Source organism: Cucurbita maxima, unplaced genomic scaffold, assembly GCF_002738345.1.
Source record: "Cucurbita maxima cultivar Rimu unplaced genomic scaffold, Cmax_1.0 Cma_Scf00006, whole genome shotgun sequence".
Classification (NCBI taxonomy): Eukaryota; Viridiplantae; Streptophyta; class Magnoliopsida; order Cucurbitales; family Cucurbitaceae; genus Cucurbita; species Cucurbita maxima.
Genome location: NW_019272022.1, coordinates 6,427,168 through 6,445,767, shown reverse-complemented (window position 1 = coordinate 6,445,767; position 18,600 = coordinate 6,427,168). Strand labels below are relative to the sequence as shown.

At 37.0% G+C, this 18,600-nt stretch overlaps 3 protein-coding genes across 8 annotated transcripts; 1 reads left to right on the top strand and 2 right to left on the bottom strand.

Moving 5' to 3' along the window:
* Positions 1–4,962: 4,962 nt before the first annotated feature.
* Positions 4,963–5,854, bottom strand: LOC111481278 (auxin-induced protein 6B-like). Its single transcript, XM_023126697.1, has one exon. The coding sequence runs from the start codon at positions 5,791–5,793 to the stop codon at positions 5,341–5,343; it is 453 nt and encodes a 150-aa protein (XP_022982465.1). The 5' UTR covers positions 5,794–5,854; the 3' UTR covers positions 4,963–5,340.
* A 3,841-nt stretch (positions 5,855–9,695) lies between these two features.
* Positions 9,696–12,176, bottom strand: LOC111481277. Of its 4 annotated transcripts, none has more exons than XM_023126694.1 (7): positions 12,000–12,173; positions 11,394–11,545; positions 11,054–11,163; positions 10,855–10,940; positions 10,536–10,640; positions 10,264–10,442; positions 9,696–10,095 (listed from the first exon to the last, which is right to left on the bottom strand). In XM_023126694.1, the coding sequence occupies exons 1-6, from the start codon at positions 12,107–12,109 to the stop codon at positions 10,319–10,321; spliced, it is 687 nt and encodes a 228-aa protein (XP_022982462.1). In that variant the 5' UTR covers positions 12,110–12,173; the 3' UTR covers positions 9,696–10,095; positions 10,264–10,318. The 4 variants fall into 4 exon arrangements, with proteins under 4 accessions (XP_022982462.1, XP_022982463.1, XP_022982461.1 ...); XM_023126695.1 differs by having other exon boundaries at positions 9,717–10,143; positions 10,264–10,445; positions 10,542–10,640; positions 12,000–12,175; XM_023126693.1 differs by having other exon boundaries at positions 9,717–10,143; positions 12,000–12,172.
* Positions 12,177–13,538: 1,362 nt separating this feature from the next.
* Positions 13,539–18,561, top strand: LOC111481275 (auxin response factor 5-like). 3 transcript variants are annotated; one of them, XM_023126687.1, is made up of 14 exons: positions 13,539–14,394; positions 14,486–14,598; positions 14,696–14,794; positions 14,899–14,955; positions 15,048–15,200; positions 15,284–15,368; positions 15,484–15,574; positions 15,662–15,826; positions 15,939–16,061; positions 16,142–16,217; positions 16,288–16,423; positions 16,512–17,782; positions 17,870–18,060; positions 18,150–18,561. In XM_023126687.1, the coding sequence occupies exons 1-14, from the start codon at positions 14,283–14,285 to the stop codon at positions 18,289–18,291; spliced, it is 2,814 nt and encodes a 937-aa protein (XP_022982455.1). In that variant the 5' UTR covers positions 13,539–14,282; the 3' UTR covers positions 18,292–18,561. The 3 variants fall into 3 exon arrangements, with proteins under 3 accessions (XP_022982455.1, XP_022982457.1, XP_022982456.1); XM_023126689.1 differs by having other exon boundaries at positions 13,546–14,394; positions 16,288–16,411; positions 16,515–17,782; XM_023126688.1 differs by having other exon boundaries at positions 13,546–14,394; positions 16,515–17,782.
* The last annotated feature ends 39 nt before the right edge of the window (positions 18,562–18,600 follow it).

Below are 18,600 nucleotides of genomic sequence, written 5' to 3'. Positions count from 1 at the left end.
CCATCTCCTTTTTAAATTTTTTTCTCTACTTAATTTGAAATTATAATTTACTTTTTATATGAAATAAATCAATATTATTTTATCCGAATTTTTAATTATATATAATGAGAGTCAAGAGGAAAAGAAAGATAAAAAAAAAGCAGGGGCTTCTGTTAAGACGAATTTGCCCACGAAACAAAGCATAATGACGGAAAAGTCCCTCCCCCCCCNGCCTGTTTTGCTGAAGAAGCTAAGCTGAGCTGTATCCGATAGTTTAGCTGAGCTAATGTTAGTATTTACATTACGCTGCCACTATGGACCACCGTCACTCTCTCTCTCTCTCTACAGCTCATTTCTTTTGGCTACAATCAGCTACGCCGCTTTTACCCTGAGCCCCACCATCACAGCCGTCCAGTCAACCCCCAACCGTAATTTGTTCCCCTTGGTGCGGATGGCCCACTGGAAAACATGAAATTTGTGCTCTTCGATCTCTTCTTAACTTATGTACGGCTGTGATTAAAAGCTGTGGGAACCGTAATGTGTATCGTATATTATGCATCTAATCCAGAATATTAATTAACGCCCTCCTGCGTTTTGCATAGTTGTAATGATTAATGTGGGTTGATTAAGCAACTTAATTTATATAAAGAAAGAGATTAGGGGGAAAATTAATGTTTTTTTTTCCATAACTGGATTTGGAATTTGAGGAGGGGGTGATAATTGTGCAAATTTTTTTAAATTTAATCCTTGTCCATATTTACTGTTAATTTTTTTTTATTATTATTTCTTATTTAACTTAAACTAATAAAAAACAATAAAAGTATTTTCTTGTGTTATGGCAATTTCCGAATTTTACATATAATGTTTTAAAATATTTAATGCAATTCTTTGTAATTAAGTAACTTTATTTTTCCGTCAAGATTGTATCATGGTTGAGAGTTGAAATTATGTGACATTAATAACCAATTAAGTATATTAGAAATAGTTGATGGTTTAATTAATGAATTAGACACATAAAGCACACTCAAAGTTGACATGATTTGATTTGATTTGATTTGTAATGATATTCCAACATGATTTAGTCACGGTTAGTTGTTTCTTTTTTACATTCTTATTGTTGAAAATTATATTTTTCATGTGAATAAATAATTTATAAAATTAGAGGTTCACGTGTTGGCTCCTTGGGTTGTACTAATTGTCATTTTTGTTAAGACATTGGGAAGCTTTTAATAGCTGCCACAAAAATCAATTTCATTTTATTTGCCAAACTGCTGGACTCAGTCTTTGGGAAATGGAGATGCATTGTTCTAAACAGCTCATAAAATAAAAAAGTGGGGAAAGGGATGAACTTGTGAGAGACGCAATTGAATGTTTGGAAGAACTTGCGTTGCACTCCACCTTATCGCCCACGTGCCTCTTCTTCTTCTGATTCTGCTTCTTGGTCGTCGTCGTCGTCGTCGCTCTTTGGTGTTGTTTGAGGCCCCAATGGGCAGTGGAAATGACAGCGTTTGAAGCAAGGAATCCATATCTATATCTATATATGTATATAATTCATACCCACAAGCCCACAACTCAACCTCTTTCCTTTTCTGTATACACATTTGGTGCCATGTAGTTACTTCTTCTTTCTTTTGCTTCTCTTTCACTCCAGGCCACTTCACTTCTTACCCTTCTTTAAACAAAACAAAACTTTCATCAACTTAAATATAGTTCAACTAAATTAAACGTTTGAAAACCGAGAACAGAGTCAGAAATTTGGGAAGGGGATCCACAGGGAATCCAAGACAACGTAAAAGCTCTGTCGTTTTCCCAGTTTTTATGAACCCCAGATTGATTTTACTTAATTTGGTCAAACATCCGATTTATTGGGGGGCTGAATCGAGATTCAATTTCATGAAACTTTTTAAAAATTTTAGTCTAATAATATGTTCATCACCTGGTGACGGCTTGGATTGGAACCGTCATTTTTTTCCAGATGAATACGGCGGCGCCTTAGCCACTGTTTGGTGACGCAGTGTGGATTGAAGGGACTCGACAATCAAGACATCTGCTTCGTTTGCACAACATGACTATTCCTTACCTCTATTTATTATTATATTTCCTTCAATCTATCAATTATAAACCCTCCACTTCACAATTCATTTTTTATCTTTTATTTATTATTAGCTTAGGGGTAGCAATTTTGATAAGGTATTTAGGTAAAATTGATAAATATGTGTGTGTGAAAGAGAGTAATAAATGTGTTGTCGGAGGAGGTGAATGTGATTTATGAATGATGGGAACTAAATAGAACATGGTCAGTTTGAATGGACAACTCGGCCTATAACAACCTCGAGAACTCGATGGTTGTTGTTCATTTAACTACTAAAAGATTAGGAGATTTTATTTTTATTTTATATAAGGTGTTATTATTTCTTATGGGGGGTGTGGGGACCACATTGTCTCTCTCTCTCTCTCTCTCTCTAATTTACCTGGACCAAATGGGTAAGAGATTTGCCACGTGTGCATTTTGTGAAACCCCAGATGAGCTTGCTTTGCCGTTTTATTAATCGAAGTTGACGGCGTCGGCATCCCCTCACCAACGCTTCTAAACGCACCGTTTAACCTCTCGCTACATCACCATCCAATGAGAAAAGCAATTGAAAAGATAGCACCAACACTGTAGTACCCAAATGAAGCAACAAACCAATCCAACCACCAAAACCCAATAATGGAGGATTAATTAACTTAATTTCATTCATTAACTCACTAACAAAAACTAAACTCTCAATTCATATAATATAATATATTCCCCACTTGATGCTGTCTGTTCTATTCTTGTCACCAGCTCATCTTGCCTCTCTCATTTCAACTACCTTAACATAACAATCACATAAAAACATATCTAACTAACAATCTCATCACTGTTTCTCGCTTTCTTATTATATTAGTGGGGGAGAAAAACGAAGCATTCACTCTTTTTAGGTAGTGCGATTTAAAAACTTTCGAGATAAGCTCGAAAATTGGACTTAAAACTTTCCTCTTTAATTAATTAATATATAATATATAAGTTGGTTGGTGAGTGACGCTTAAATATAAAACTTGCTACAAAAATCCACCCTAGCTTACGTTAAATGAACAGGGTCTACTTTGAGTGGTTGTGAACGCTTAATTATTTAAACCTCAAGTCTTTTATAAAGAGTTGGAATTGTTAATTAAGTCAATGCCTATACGCGTGATAAATTGACATAAAAACTACTTATTAAATAATTTTGAGAATTTGAATGATGGTTGATTAGGGTTGGAAAGAATTTCAAAGCTACGAAGGGTATTTGCGGTAGAGAGGTTAGGGCAAATTATTGTTTACTAATGATAATTGAAAAATGAGGGAAAATGAAATGAAAAAACAAGACATTCAGTACCCAAGGTCAACTCCCCTTGTCACCTATCCACAATATGAGCAAAAGCAAAACTACTTTATTTTGGTCATGCAATTAAAAAAAACACCAACTTTCTTTTTACCATTTAAAAAACATCATGGAAATTACTATTTTAGGATAGATATAAGAATTAATTAGGTAACTAAGGTGGTCCATAAAATGTAGTTCAAGAGATTAAAATTAGTTAATGTAGAGATGATAAGTATGGCTGTAAAATTAGGCAAAAGCTTAATCGCAAAGGGTATTATTCAATAATAGTTATGGAATAATTAAGGGAGTGAAGAAAAAGAGTAAGTTGGCGGCACATGTAATAAATATATATATATATATATATATATGTAATATGGTATGAAAAGACGTGCTTCGTAAATAATATTATTAGGAAAATATAAAAGGGGGTTTGAAAAGTAATAGAATATATTAAGCTTGTGACTTGAAACCTAAGAATGAATTGGCATTGCTTTAAGGATAAGTGAGAGACATGAGTGAGTTTTGGAACCCAAAAACTTATTGTTCTTTATTTTAATACACATTAAATTATTGTTCTTTTTTCTTTTTATTTTTTTAATGAAGGGCTTTACTTTATTCAGAAGTAAGTAAGAAATTTTCATTTAATGGGTTTTATATCTATGAAATTATAGGATTTGAGGGACCCACGCGTTTACTTGAGACAGCTTGAATCCACAATCCATTTTTGCCCCACAAACAAATGCTCTTTCCATCCAATGTTTTTTTTTTTTTTCCTTTCTTTTATTTGTAATATTATCATTGGATTCCATTTGTTTGCCTTTGGAAATTGGAACTTCTTTAATCCCATTCCACTTTTTTTCGTCTCTCTTTTCCTATAAGAGATCTCGGTATTATTATTTTTATTTTTAAAATAACGGACTAAAGTGAATAATATTATATATTCCAATAAGGTTGAAATCGAATTATAAAATTAAAAAAAAAAAAAAAAAGAGTTTGTCGGTGGGTAAAAATTGCCTTTTTTTTGTTCTTTTGGAGGAATTGTGTTTCTGTCTTCGGCTAGGCTTTACACAAGAAAAAACCCAAACTTGAGTGAACTGGGCCATTGGGTTTTCATGGGCTTTTTATTATTTTGTTGAGGCTTTATGTGGGCTCCCATATAAGGTTCTCACAAACAAAATGGCACGGCCCATTAATGGTACGGCCCATTTAAATGGGGCCCAATTATGAGGCTCCCCATAAATTATGCATTTTGTTTTATTTAGGGTGGTTAGTGGATAGTACATAATTATGGTACCAAACAGTAATACGGGGTTGCGATAACCTACTCGAGATTAATTATGGACATCACGCCATCATGTTTATTTTATTTTATACTAAGATTCCTTCTATTTTGTTTTACATTTCTTCTTCTTCATTATTAATTTTTAAATGGAACCCAGATGCTTGTTTATATATGAATAATGTTTTAGCAAATAAAAATTGGGAGTTAATTAGGGGAAGGTAGGCCTGAAAACATTACAGGACAGGAGATTATAGTATGAGACAAGGACATGTCGTGTAATAAGAACTGAATACCCAAATTTTAAACATAAGTAAATAAATATTAACTATAATTGACCAGTAGAGAGAAACTGGAATTTCAAATTTGGCATTGGATAATTTGTTCAAATAAATCAATTAATTTACAAAAGTAGCCCTCCCTCTCCCTGAATAACCAATATTTGCTGTCGTTGTTCTTCCTTGTTCCGATTTGGGTTCGGGACGACGACGGTGGAATCATGTCTCCGCCAGTTTTGCCATCTCCACAGCCCTTCTCCGGAGCTCAAATTATTACATTACACTGTTTTTCTTTTTGTTCTTCCGGAAAACCCCTCCTTAATCCTCTTGCTACGTTTATGTGGCAAGTGGGATGTGGGGGCAAAAAATGGAAAAAAAAAAACCTCACATTATATTTGATTCAGACGGATTTTTTTTACCAGATGGATTTCTCGGCCAATCCATGAAGCAAAGGCCGAGATTCCGGCCACATATCGACTCTGCTTCTGATTCCGATGTGGCAGTAACTCTGATAATCGTCCAATTTCACGAACCGCCCCGAGTTGGGTGGCTCGGATCTAGAGATGAACCGGATCACTTCTTCGAAAACCGATTCGTCGCAAGGGATTGCCAAGGGGCCTGAATTGCTAAACCCGAATTCCTCTTCTGCTTCGACTAAAAGCTTCTTGAAAACCGGGTGGTTCAAGTAAGTTGCCCGGACGACGAACCGTCGACAGCTCGTTCCAACGCAGACGGCCACGTGTCCGGCGGGTACGTCTGAGGGGATACGATTGGCGGACATTCGTGCCTTGTTGCGCCACCGTCGGAGCATTTGTCGGAGCCTGACAATGTGCCGGATTTTGCTGCATTTTCCGAGTCCAGCCGTCATTTCTTGATCGGAGAGAAATGGAAGTGCACGTTGAAGTTGAAGGTAAGATTTGTAGGATGTGTTTGGGAGTCGGGGAGTCTTGGAAATGGCGATGGCGGAAGTTTATATAGACATCCGCTTGACAAAAATACCCCCGCTTTTCTTTTTTAATTACTCCGGCCCCACACACACACACACATATATATATTTATTTATTTATTTATACGTAGTACGTATTTTTTTGTGTCGAGTTGAGCCTCCTCGTCGTGTATATTCCATACATAAATAAATAACGGACCAAGTGAAAATATTCGGAAAAAAAAAAAAAAAAACATCAATTTTGGGCACTCTTCGCAGTAAATAATTTTAAATAAAATAAGATATATTTTTGGAAATTTCCCCATTTTAAGCAAATTATAAATTCATTTTGGAATAATATGCCCTATTTAATAATTTCAGGTCTAATAAGGTATTGGTATACTTATTTGATCGACTCATAACCGGATTTATATCTCCGACATTTGATGTATCTTTTGTGACCTAATAATATCGAGTTGATTGAATTTTTTCTTTGAAGTGAGAGGTGGTTGGGGAATGAAACGGTGAAAGAGTTTTGTGAAATGTGCGTGCATTTTTGTTTTGGTTTGGGCGCACGAAGTGAAAATGGTTATTATTGAAACCTACCACATGCCTTCCTCCCTTCGTTTTTAGTCACATCTTTTCTTCGTCATTTTCTTTAGATTCCAAATAAAGGAGTTTTTAAACAAGAAAATAAAGGCTTCATTATTCATTGATTTATAGAGAAGTGGTTGGCTGGGTTTGGGGTTGTCCTTATGAATATTTCTTTTTAATTTCCAAATAAACAAATAAAGCGATGGTGATATAATATTTTATTGGTCAAAAAAGCAATTAAATAATTTAGTACTCTCCTAATTTCTGACACTCCCCATGTGCAGCTATGCCCCATCTCAAAGTAAATACCCATTTAGCCCCTACCCATTTGAATAAATTCCACAATTCTGCTTATATAAGATGGAAACTAAGAAGGTCAGTAGATGTCAAAAAGTGGTGGCCCCACACCCACGTTCATTCAGCTTCCCATTCCCCCACGGTGCATCCCCCCCCCCCCCCCCCAGAAAATAAAATCATAAAAATTAAGATTTTTCACTCCTTATTTTAAATTTTGTTGTTGTAACAAATTTTATGATCTTTATTTCTGTTCTTATTACGACATTGATGCTGAGATTAAGATTTTGGAGAATATTTGCAAGATTTAAGGAAGAGTAACATTTTAATTATTCATTTTTATTTATCATCTTTTTTGTAGCATTCCCCAATCATTTCTTCATTTAATCAATAATTAAGTCATTAAAATAACTTACTTTTCCTAAGAATATTATTATTCTCTCTCTCTCTGGATAAGATTTTTTTTTTCTTTTTTTAATAAACTTTATCTATATTCTTATTAATATTTAATTTCATTTTGTTTTGATATTAAACAAATTTCCAAATATATAACCTAAATCATAATTACCTTTTTTACCCAACTTTTCATATGAATAAATTAAGATTCATCCAAATTTAGTTTCTGTTTTGAGCACACAAATTCGATCGATGTCTCATTTGACTGCGAAAGTGATGTTATTATAAGGACGTGAACAGATGAGTAGCTATCACAATACACAATATGTTTCATGTGTAGTGTCTATAAATGGGACCTCTTTCTTATGGGTCCAAACAATGTAATTTGAATTTGAGATTCGAATCAAATTTTTATAAATTAAAGTTATTGAATTTGGAGTTGATTTAATAGAATGATGTGAAATTTAACCAATAATTATCATTAATTTGTTTGGACTTAGTAAATGGAATAATAAATATGAGAATGACCGTAGTTTTGCGGCATCTCCTCCGTATACGGATTACGGCCCACTTCTTGGTGATAATGACAGATATATCTATAAATAAATAAATATATATATATGACGTGGCAACGAAATTGAAAAGTTTTAAGGCACAAAAAAAAAAAATATATATATATATATATTACGTCATCAGGTGTTGTAGCTGAGATTATTGGAATAAAAGGTAAGTAAATAAAAATAAAAATAAATATTCCGACACGTCGTTTGGGTGTACGTAGTTATAGAGTTGAGAGTAGAATTGGTTTGGTTGTTGTCGTAAAGGCATCTAATCAACCCTTTTTCATCCACTACCAATACCATCATTTTATATTTATTATTATATATTTAAATATTCCCACCTCACTGTAATATTCCCCTAGGCTGGCACATGCATTATAATACATCAAAACCCTGTCGTTTTCCTTCCATTTACGTGCGGTTTTTTTCTTTTTAAATATTTTCATTTTAACTTCAGCGGCTAAGGGCCTCAGATCGTCTGGACAGTTTATCTTCATAGAGTATTATAAATAGAAAGGTAAATATAATATATTATAGTCAAATTTGATAGTAAACCATAACTATATATATATATCTTTAACCCAAGTAGAGATAATAAATGTGTGCATCTCTGTTTCTACGACTACTTTGATCTGTCAGCGCATATGGCAAATTGCGAGTTGGTGATTTCCAAGGAATCCGCAGTTGCAGAGAGAGGCCATAACATGAATGGATGGTTCCGAATTTCGAGCCTTCCATCCAGAATACGCCGCCCCATTTCACCCAATCATCCACCCTTGTTCCCTTTCATTTGGAGTACTTTTAGCTTCTTCTTCAAGGTAATACGACAAGCAGCTACAAATTTGTTAAAATAAACTACACCACGTTATGTGGCCGGCATCGCTACCTGTTATGCCACACCTCATCATCCTTCTATCTCTCTCTGTTCGCCACTTGTCTTATGAATCAAAGCTCAAACTTGATTATCAAGATTGCCAAACACTGCTCCATGTATGCATATATCTTTTTCAATCATGGACTTACAGAAATCACCCAGGAATGAAGATTGGGGTTGGTTGTGGATTCAGTCAATTCCATAATTATTTTAGCAACCATATCATTAGCTTTTGAAAGGGCATCATATGATTGATAATGATTGGGAAGGTAGTCCATTAGATTTGGATGCTTGGAGTTTATTCAACTTTATAATTAGCCACTCAAATAGAACCCAGCCAGCCAGTATAGAAAGAAGGGCACCAACTATAAGATTTCCATAACCGACCTCATAATATCTTTCAATAAGACTTAGTCTTCTTAAGCCCCATTTCAATCATTTAAGCTTTTATGCTATACGACTTCCAGTTCAGGTGATTTTTTTATTGCTTCTAGCATTATGAAATCAGGCATTGAATAATATCGAAAGTTGAGACTCACTTTGTAGGTTCCATAAATGAGAAATCTCATTTAAGAACGTGCACAACTTCTGTTCAATCATTTATGGAATTGAATTTATTAATATATCTTCACTTTGAAGATCCTAGAAAGAGACATCAGAGCAGAGCAGGGGTCAAAATTCTGAAATCCGAACACAGATTCCACCTCCACAGGCGGTCAAATGTAACATTAAACGATGTAAAGAGGAAAAGACACTAATTTTTTGAACTGAAGCTTGATTGGATTCAAGGGTTTTTGTGCTTCCTAGTTCATAGTTTTCATAATACCATGCTACAAATCCGGTTCTCATCCCCAAAAAAAGAGAGAGAAAAAAAAAAGAAAAAAACTGTCATATGGCTGTCTTTAGATCTATACAATTAAACTACAAACATAGATCACACATTCACATGGGAGTTGAACCCGGTTCACCCATTTCTGAGACTCGATTCCCTTCTTCTGATTCATACCATTAGCAGCGGGTTGGATTGGACAGGGCACCCCATACCTTATAACGATGAATTATATTTGCAGCTTTATATATATAAAAATCCCATAATGGAGATGAGTGATATAGTGGCAATCATATGAGTCAACGGTGCAAATAGAATGTACTTGCAAAACCCAAATCATATCCTCATTATAATGATTGACAAACAAACGGTCTGGCTGTAGTGTTGTTTTGTGTGGCGTGTGTGATTCTGAATGAAACTAAGAAATATAATATCAAAATCTCACAGTTTTTTAGGGAAGTCTAGGTTGATAACATCTGTCCTCCCCCTATCCTTACCTAATGCACATTGGGGACAAAACAAAAATCATTTGCTCACTAATGTCTACTAGAGCTAAGCCCATAAAACAAGGATTTGGGCTACTTCGAAGACAATTACAAAGATGGGAAACTGCATTTATCTACACCCTGATATGATATAATGTGATGTGTCACGTCAGATGTTTCCAAGTGAAAGGTGCATCTCTTTCCCAAGCATATCTTGCAATAGGAAAACAAGGAGGATCTCTGATTTGAATCATCATCACCCTAAATGCAATCGAATTCAAATATGCTCTTCAGGTAAATTTCTGGCTAATGTAGCTTCTTTTAGGCATGGAATAAGAGCAAGCGATTAATTGTCTGTCATACTGAGATAGAAAAAATTACCTGATACAAATACGATCTATGTTGTATGACAATTAGCAGTCTTCAAGATATTCTGCTAGTTTTTTTGTTTTTTGGTTTTAGATTGATGGTCATTGTTCAAGAGAAGTGCATTTACATCAGTGGCAACACTATCTTGCAACAATGATTCTCTGTCGTTATCTCTCATCTTCTTTCTACTCCTACAAAATTTAGTCACAAGAATCAGAAACATCATTAGATTTTGGGATTAATTTGAGGTCAAAATCTCCCGGAATTCAGCATCTACCATTTACCTATTAGTTACTGAACCTTCAACTGAATTTTTCTCCAAGCAATGGATGCTCCCTGTGTGAGATGGAACTAGAGATCCAGATATGTGCAATATTTCCTCATCAAAACTGCAAGAATTAGTCCTTCGTTATGTTACATCATCAAGATATTTAGATTACTGAAGAACAACAAAAAGAATCAGCAAATATGAATGAGAATGGCAGGCTATCCATCAGATATGAGCTTGGTGTTCCGGCCCTGATTATTTGGATTTAAAGCTCCAAAGAATAACCTTAAACTAAAATGCTACAGCACAAGTGTATTTATAGGGATAAATCTTACCTCTTCACCAAAAATCGTACCATCGTCCCAACCTTTATCACATGGTGCTTGTGAGCTCTGCTGACAAACATTTCTTCTCCATGTTTCTATATCAAAATCAATGCATAATACAATCAGGGCAAGAAAATAGAAACTTCCTTCTGATATAAAAAAACATACCGAAAGGTATAAATGCTCAAGTATAATGCACAAAACGTACTGTTCTATGCTTGAATTCATTGCGAATGTCTTCATCGGTTATTACAGCAGAAGCAAAACCTAAGACAATAACATGGATTGATTCTTGCCTAAGCTTCACCACCTTTCCCTCTGAAGCAATAACAAAACTATCAGTAAAGCATCGTGATGAAGATTAAAAAAATTGCCTCCAGTTAGAAATTTAATATGTCTACCATCATAATGCAATGAAAGATTCAAATGAAAGCTTGTTGATCAACAACTTTATTATAGATGTGTTCTTTTCCTAGTGGAAGCAGTGAAGAAACTTTAAATTGCAATCGATACTCCTCCACATACTATGAGGGTCATAGAAAACAAACCTAAAAGCATGTTCGGCTTCGGAGAGAAAAGTAATAGCTTTGCCTTGATTGTCACACCAAAATACGGATGCACTCCAGATAGAATCTTCGCACTTTTATCAATAATATTGGCCTCATAAGCCAGTAGGACACCTTCAAACCTTTCGTCAAATCTGCCAAAAAAAAAAAAAAAAAAATGCAGTTAACGATACAAGTTCATAGATATGTAACACACAAATGAAGTTGAATGCTAACTAAATGGAGCAAAATAAGCATCAATTACAATTACGAGAATGTTAAACTACGTGGCTTGAGTTCAAAAAGAATGAAAAACATCCAATATTCCCGAATAAATAATCTGTTTCCTAAAATCTAAAAAGTCACAGAATTTAAAACTAGAAGAACTTACATTAGGAGTTCGCAACACAGAATAGCACGCGAACAAGTAAAAAACGCGGGGGAATGAAATCAACCTCTGTAGTTCCAAGTTAAATCGAGGGTAAAATCAAGTTTGTACTAGTCTAACTCTACCATGATCAGATATTAATACCAACAAAGTAAGAGTATCAGTAACTGGAAAATATGGTGACTTCAATTCGTTGAGAGGCTGAAATAAGTTGGACTTACTTCAGAAGCATAGCGCCGAGGTCTCGAAGCACCGCTTGCGAAACCTTCTTACTTTTGGATGGGTGAACGTAAATAACCAAATTGGCGTCGGAAACCTTAAGCCCCTCCATTGAAACGGCGAGCGAAACAAAGGAGGAGGAGAGGAATTAGCTGGAAGCAAGGTAAAAGCAAGGTAAAAGCAAGGAGTGTGCGTATGTCACCCCCCATGAAGCCCTAGTCCATAACATAATGGACGACGAAGAAAAGGGCCGAGTTTAATGGGCTCCGTAATTTAGGCCTGACGGCGTGTTTAGAATCGGCCCAAGATGGAGTGGTGGGAGGGAGAAATGATTGAGGAGGAGGAATATAAAAGAATAAAAAATTGCATGCTTATAGATTTTGTGAATGGATTGGATTGGCAATCGAGTATATGCGTAAATAAAGAGGCTTTTTTCTTTTTCTTTTTCCTTTTCTTTTTCTTTTTCTTTTTTGAAATTTCAATATATTTAATTCCACGTCACCAAAAACCAAATCCAAATATTTATTATTTGTCAACTTGTGCACTTCACTCAACAGACAAAAATCCATCATCTTTTTGACCAATTCACAACCCTGAAAAAAGAAGAATCATTTTAAATTGTACTGGGAAACAAAATAAATAAATAAATAAATAAATAAATAAATAAATAAATAAAGGTAAAGAGGAATGATGGTGGGCTTGCTTTCAATCAGTGGAAAGAGAGATGCCTTTTTTATATATATGTTAATTGAGAATAAGAAAAAAATTAACAAAAGAAAAAAGAAAAAAAAAGGAGGTGTGTTTTGATTGTCCCCTGGAAGGCCTACACACTTCACTGCTTCATTTCTTTGCTTTCTATTCCTTTTGACTCCTCAATTCTTTACGACACTCCAGCCTATTCGTTGTCTCATTCTAACTGGAATTTAGATCCGGGTCTATTTTTCACGTTGGTCGAGTTGACCCGATCAAATAAATGTTCATTATGGGTCAAATTTATGATGCGTCTTCTCTGAAGGAAAACACAGTGGAGAAACCGTGCTTCCTGAATACATCATGGCTTATCATATACATGGCATGACCCATCAATTATGGAAACTCCCTTTCAAAACACACAATTTCACACCCCCAATATTATTATTATTATTATTAGTCTTCTTCTTGTCAACATAATTAGTTGGTTTACATATGAATTAATTTTACAAATCATTTTTATTAAAAAAAAGAAAAAGAAAAAGAATGATGAGATGGAGGAGTGGGGTAGGGTCGGATGGACACACAAGCTGCAGAATTAAACAGTGTGGGAAAAGCAGAAGCAAGGAGACAGTCCATTCACGAAAAGCCACGTGTCGCTTTCATCACCCCCTGCACCTCCTGCTATTTTGTCGCCAGTGGCACGCGCGAGGAAGCTTAAAAAAAAGTCAAGCTTTACCCGCCTCCAATTAAATTCTACTTTCTTTACTTTCTCATTCTCCTTCCATTCCTTTTCTGTTTGTTTTGTAATTAGAAATAAATTACTTTAAATTAAGCTAAATGGAGGGAGGAAGACGAAAATCCAAAGGGTTTTCCAAATCCTGGCAATCCACGTGGCTAAAGTGCGCCTCTCTTACATTCTTCCTCTCCACCAATCAGATTCTCGTTTTTTTCCCAAAGGACAATCTTCCTTCCCGATACCCTTTCTCTCTACTGTTTTCGTGTTCTCATAGCCTTTCTCTGCTCTCTCTTTATTTTTTCCTTCTTTTTTCCCCTTTCCATTTGCTTCTCATCACAGTTTAAAGCTGCAAAGGAATGCCCTTTTACGGGTGTGAGCCCAGGATTAGGATTTCAACCCATTACTCTAAATAAGAGTTGTTTACAAGTTTTGGGTTAATTTAATAGTCCATGAATAGTTTGTTGGTAGTGTGAAGTGTGGGGAAGAGGAAGCAGAGGTTTCCATCGAAAGGTCGGTGTCTGTTCAACGTAAAAACAAGCACACCCAGTTGATAATACGCCTCAATCCATGCTCTTCGATTCCCGTGCTTTTGATTCCAACACACCCCTTTCAGCTCAACAAGCCCCCACCTACCAGATTTTGCAGACACTACCATTTTTCAGTTTTTGTTCCTTCCTCTTCTTGCTTTTTTGACTCATGCCTTCTCTCTTGTTTTCTTCTTCTTCTTCTCTGTCACTGTCCTAGTCATGGACTCCACCAATATGCGCCACCCTCAATTCTTCACATTTCTTCCATCATCAACTGGGTTTTCTTCTCTTTACTGAGGATGTGACCAATCCACGCTTCGTTCTTCGTTATGGGCTCTGTGGATGAGAAGCTCAAAACAATAGGGGGGTTCATTACTAACGCCCCACAGACTAACCTTCTCGACGACATGAAACTGTTGAAAGAAATGCAAGATCAAACTGGTTCGTTTCTTCTTCCTTTCCTAATGGAATTGTTTTCTATTCCGGCCATGCATTTTTTAATTCAAAAATTCTCCATTTGTTTGGGTTGCAGGGGCCCGGAAGGCTATAAACTCCGAGCTATGGCACGCTTGTGCTGGTCCGCTTGTTTCCTTGCCCCATATGGGCAGTCTTGTTTATTACTTTCCTCAGGGACATAGTGAACAGGTACCTACCAATTCTTTCCCTTTTTCGTTCTTCATCTTCTTATGCGAATCCCTTTTCAGCTTGCCATGAACATACTGCATTTGTTTTGTTATAACAGGTGGCAGTTTCTACCAAGAGAACAGCAACCTCACAGATTCCAAATTATCCCAATCTTCCCTCTCAGTTGATGTGCCAAGTTCATAATGTTACCTTACATGTATGTGCCTTTGTTCATATTTGCACTGCCTTTTGGATCATCCTTCGTAATATTATGTATATTCTGAAGAATGCATTGTTTTCCCCTTTCTTCATACTTTTCAGGCCGATAAAGATTCAGATGAAATCTATGCTCAGATGAGTCTTCAACCGGTGAACTCTGTAAGAATATGTTTACTTAGTTTTGCTCTTCTGGGTCATCTCTGAATTTGTATTATTGTTTATACCAACATCTTTTTTTCACATTCAAATAGGAAAAAGATGTCTTCATAGTTCCGGACTTCGGACTACGGCCGAGTAAACATCCAAACGAGTTCTTCTGTAAAACTTTGACTGCCAGTGACACCAGCACACATGGTGGGTTTTCAGTGCCACGCAGAGCTGCTGAAAAGCTCTTTCCTCCATTGGTAAGGATTCAAGTCCATGCCATTTCTTGTTAATACTTACTTCCATTTTCTTAAGATTACCTTTCTGGTTAATCTTGAAACAGGATTACACAATGCAGCCACCAACTCAGGAACTCGTTGTCCGTGATTTGCACGACAATACCTGGACTTTTCGCCACATATACCGTGGTGCGTATTGTTCGATATCATTATTGTCTCTGGTTTTTTGAACTATGATCTACCATTCATAATGTGAATGAGGATTATGTTGTTTCCCTGATGGGGGTTTGGTATGTTTCTATAGGGCAGCCGAAGCGACACCTTCTCACAACCGGATGGAGTCTATTCGTCGGGGCCAAGAGGCTTAGAGCTGGCGATTCTGTCCTTTTTATCAGGTAAGATATCCTCTTTTTGACACATTTTTTTTTTTTTTTTGGCAATGCTACGAAGTTTGAATCATTTGTCTTGTGACAATGATGTAGGGATGAAAAGTCACAGTTGCTCGTTGGAGTGAGGCGTGCCAACCGGCAACAATCAACGTTGCCATCATCGGTTCTATCTGCTGATAGTATGCACATAGGGGTTCTTGCTGCTGCAGCTCATGCTGCTGCTAATCGGAGTCCATTCACAATCTTCTACAACCCCAGGTTCTATTATCTTTCAAATGGTTCACCTTTAGATTCTCCCAACTTTTTGGTCACCTTTGACATACTTTCTACGCTTTTTTTTTTTTTTTTTTTTTTTTTTTTTTTCCCGTAGAGCATGTCCTTCAGAGTTTGTTATTCCCTTAGCCAAGTATCGCAAATGTGTATACGGAACTCAGCTTTCTGCAGGCATGAGGTTTGGGATGATGTTTGAAACAGAAGAGTCCGGTAAACGCCGGTGAGTTTAATTACAAGTTCATAAATTTTGTCAAAATATATGATCTGGGATTTTCTTACCATATTGTATTCTTGGCGCAGATACATGGGAACAATTGTTGGAATTAGCGACTTAGATCCACTTAGGTGGCCAGGTTCCAAGTGGCGAAATCTCCAGGTGAGCTATTACTGATTACCAGTATTCACTGGCATGTTTCGCCGCCGCCACTCTGATAATTCTGTCACAGGTGGAGTGGGATGAGCCAGGGTGCTGCGACAAGCAGAACAGGGTTAGTTCATGGGACATAGAAACCCCAGAAAGTCTCTTCATTTTTCCTTCTCTGACTTCGGGTCTTAAACGCCCATTACACGGTGGGTTCTTGGGTAAGATTTGATCCTTTCTGCGGCTTCCACTAAACATACTAGTTCTCAGAATTACATGTTTTTTAAAAATGGGGTTCTTTCATGTTAGCAGGAGAAACTGATTGGGGAAGTCTGGTGAAGAGACCAATGCTTCGTGTTCCTGAAAATGTTTCATATGCGCCAACTTTATGCTCCGAACCACTGATGAAGATGCTACTGAGGCCTCAACTGGTTAACCTTCACGGCACCACTTTACAGCAGGACATGATGGGGGGTATGCAGCCAGTAACCAATCCCAAAATGCAGCAGCAGCAGGTTACATTGTCGTCTCCTCGGCATCAAAATCATCATCAGCCAGCTCCTTCGCCATCTACTGATCCCATTAACTCAAATTCATCACCTAAAGCAAATGAACCAGGAAAAGTACAGGATTCGGCGGCCATTGAAAGTGAAGCTCCAACTGGAGCTGAGGTAGATAAGTCCAAATATGAACGTGAACATTCAACCTGTCAGTCTAATCCATTGCCGCCGGTTGATTGTGGGGAGGATAAACTCACTGGTAATGAAGTGAATATGCAGACGCTTGTAAACCAGCTTTCATTTGTGAACCAGAATCAGATCCCCATGCAGTTGCAATCCGTATCATCCTGGCCCTTGCAGCCTCAGCTGGAATCACTAATCCAACATCCCCAACCAATTGACATGCCTCAGCCTGAATTTCCCAATTCAAATGGTTTGATTTCATCCATGGATGGCGATGGATGCTTGATTAACCCTACTTGTCTACCTCTTTCTGGTGTAATGAGATCACCAGGGAATCTCTCTATGTTGGGATTGCAAGACTCCTCAACAGTGTTCTCTGAGGCTCTTAATTTTCCTATACCCTCTACAGGTCAAGAGATGTGGGATCCTCTTAGTAATATAAGGTTCTCTTCTCAAAACAATCACCTCGTCTCGTTCTCCCATCCCGATGCATCTAACCTGAACTGCATGGCTAATGCAAATGTTACGAGAGATGTTTCCGATGAGAGCAACAACCAGAGTGGGATATATTGTTGTTCTAACCTTGAAATCAGTAATGCTGGAAATACTTTGGTTGATCCTGCTGTTTCGAGTACCATTCTTGATGATTATTGCACACTCAAAGATGCTGACTTCCCACATCCTTCAGATTGCTTGGCTGGGAACTTCAGTTCGAGCCAAGATGTTCAGTCTCAGATCACCTCTGCCAGTTTGGGAGATTCTCAGGCTTTCTCCAGGCAAGAGTTCCATGATAATTCGGGTGGTACATCCTCTTGCAATGTGGATTTTGATGAAGGCAATCTTCTGCAGAATGGCTCGTGGAAACAAGTGGTACCGCCCATGAGGACTTACACCAAGGTAGGAATCTGTGGGTTTTCTGCTAATTATTTTCCCTACTGTATGGTATGGATATCAACCCAATGACTAGCTGCTATGTGATTACAGGTCCAGAAGGCGGGATCAGTTGGTAGGTCTATTGATGTGACAAGTTTTAAGAACTACGAAGAACTGTGCTCTGCTATAGAGTGTATGTTTGGACTTGAAGGGTTGCTTAATGACCCAAGAGGCTCAGGATGGAAACTGGTTTATGTGGATTATGAGAACGACGTGCTGCTTATTGGCGATGATCCCTGGGAGTAAGTTCTGTTCTTTTGTTACTTTAAGCCCCATGTTTGTTTCCTGAATTGCATGTGAAGCAACCAAAGTGATGGGGATTTTTCTGCAGGGAATTTGTTAGCTGCGTACGGTGCATCAGAATCTTGTCACCTTCAGAAGTTCAGCAAATGAGTGAAGAGGGAATGAAGCTTCTCAACAGTGCTATGATGCAAGGCATGAATTGCTCCATATCAGAAGGTGGCCGAGCTTAAAACTTGGTTCAGTTGAACCAGTCGTCGAAGAAGGTCGATTCTTCTGCTTTGTTAGTTGAGAATCAAGTTTATTATAATTGCTGACACAGGCTAAAGCAGTAAGGATAATTGTTAGCATAAAGCTTTCACCTTGTTGCAAGTGTGATTGTTAGTTGCCTATATTTATCATTAAGGGACATTTGCCAAGCGCTCTAGTTGAAGTAGATTCAGTTCCTGCGAAATTGTACTCTTTCTGAACTCGGTAGACCCAAAAAAAAAAAAAAAAAAAAAGACGAAGCCTTTCTAATCTTCAACAATTTAGCTCTTCTG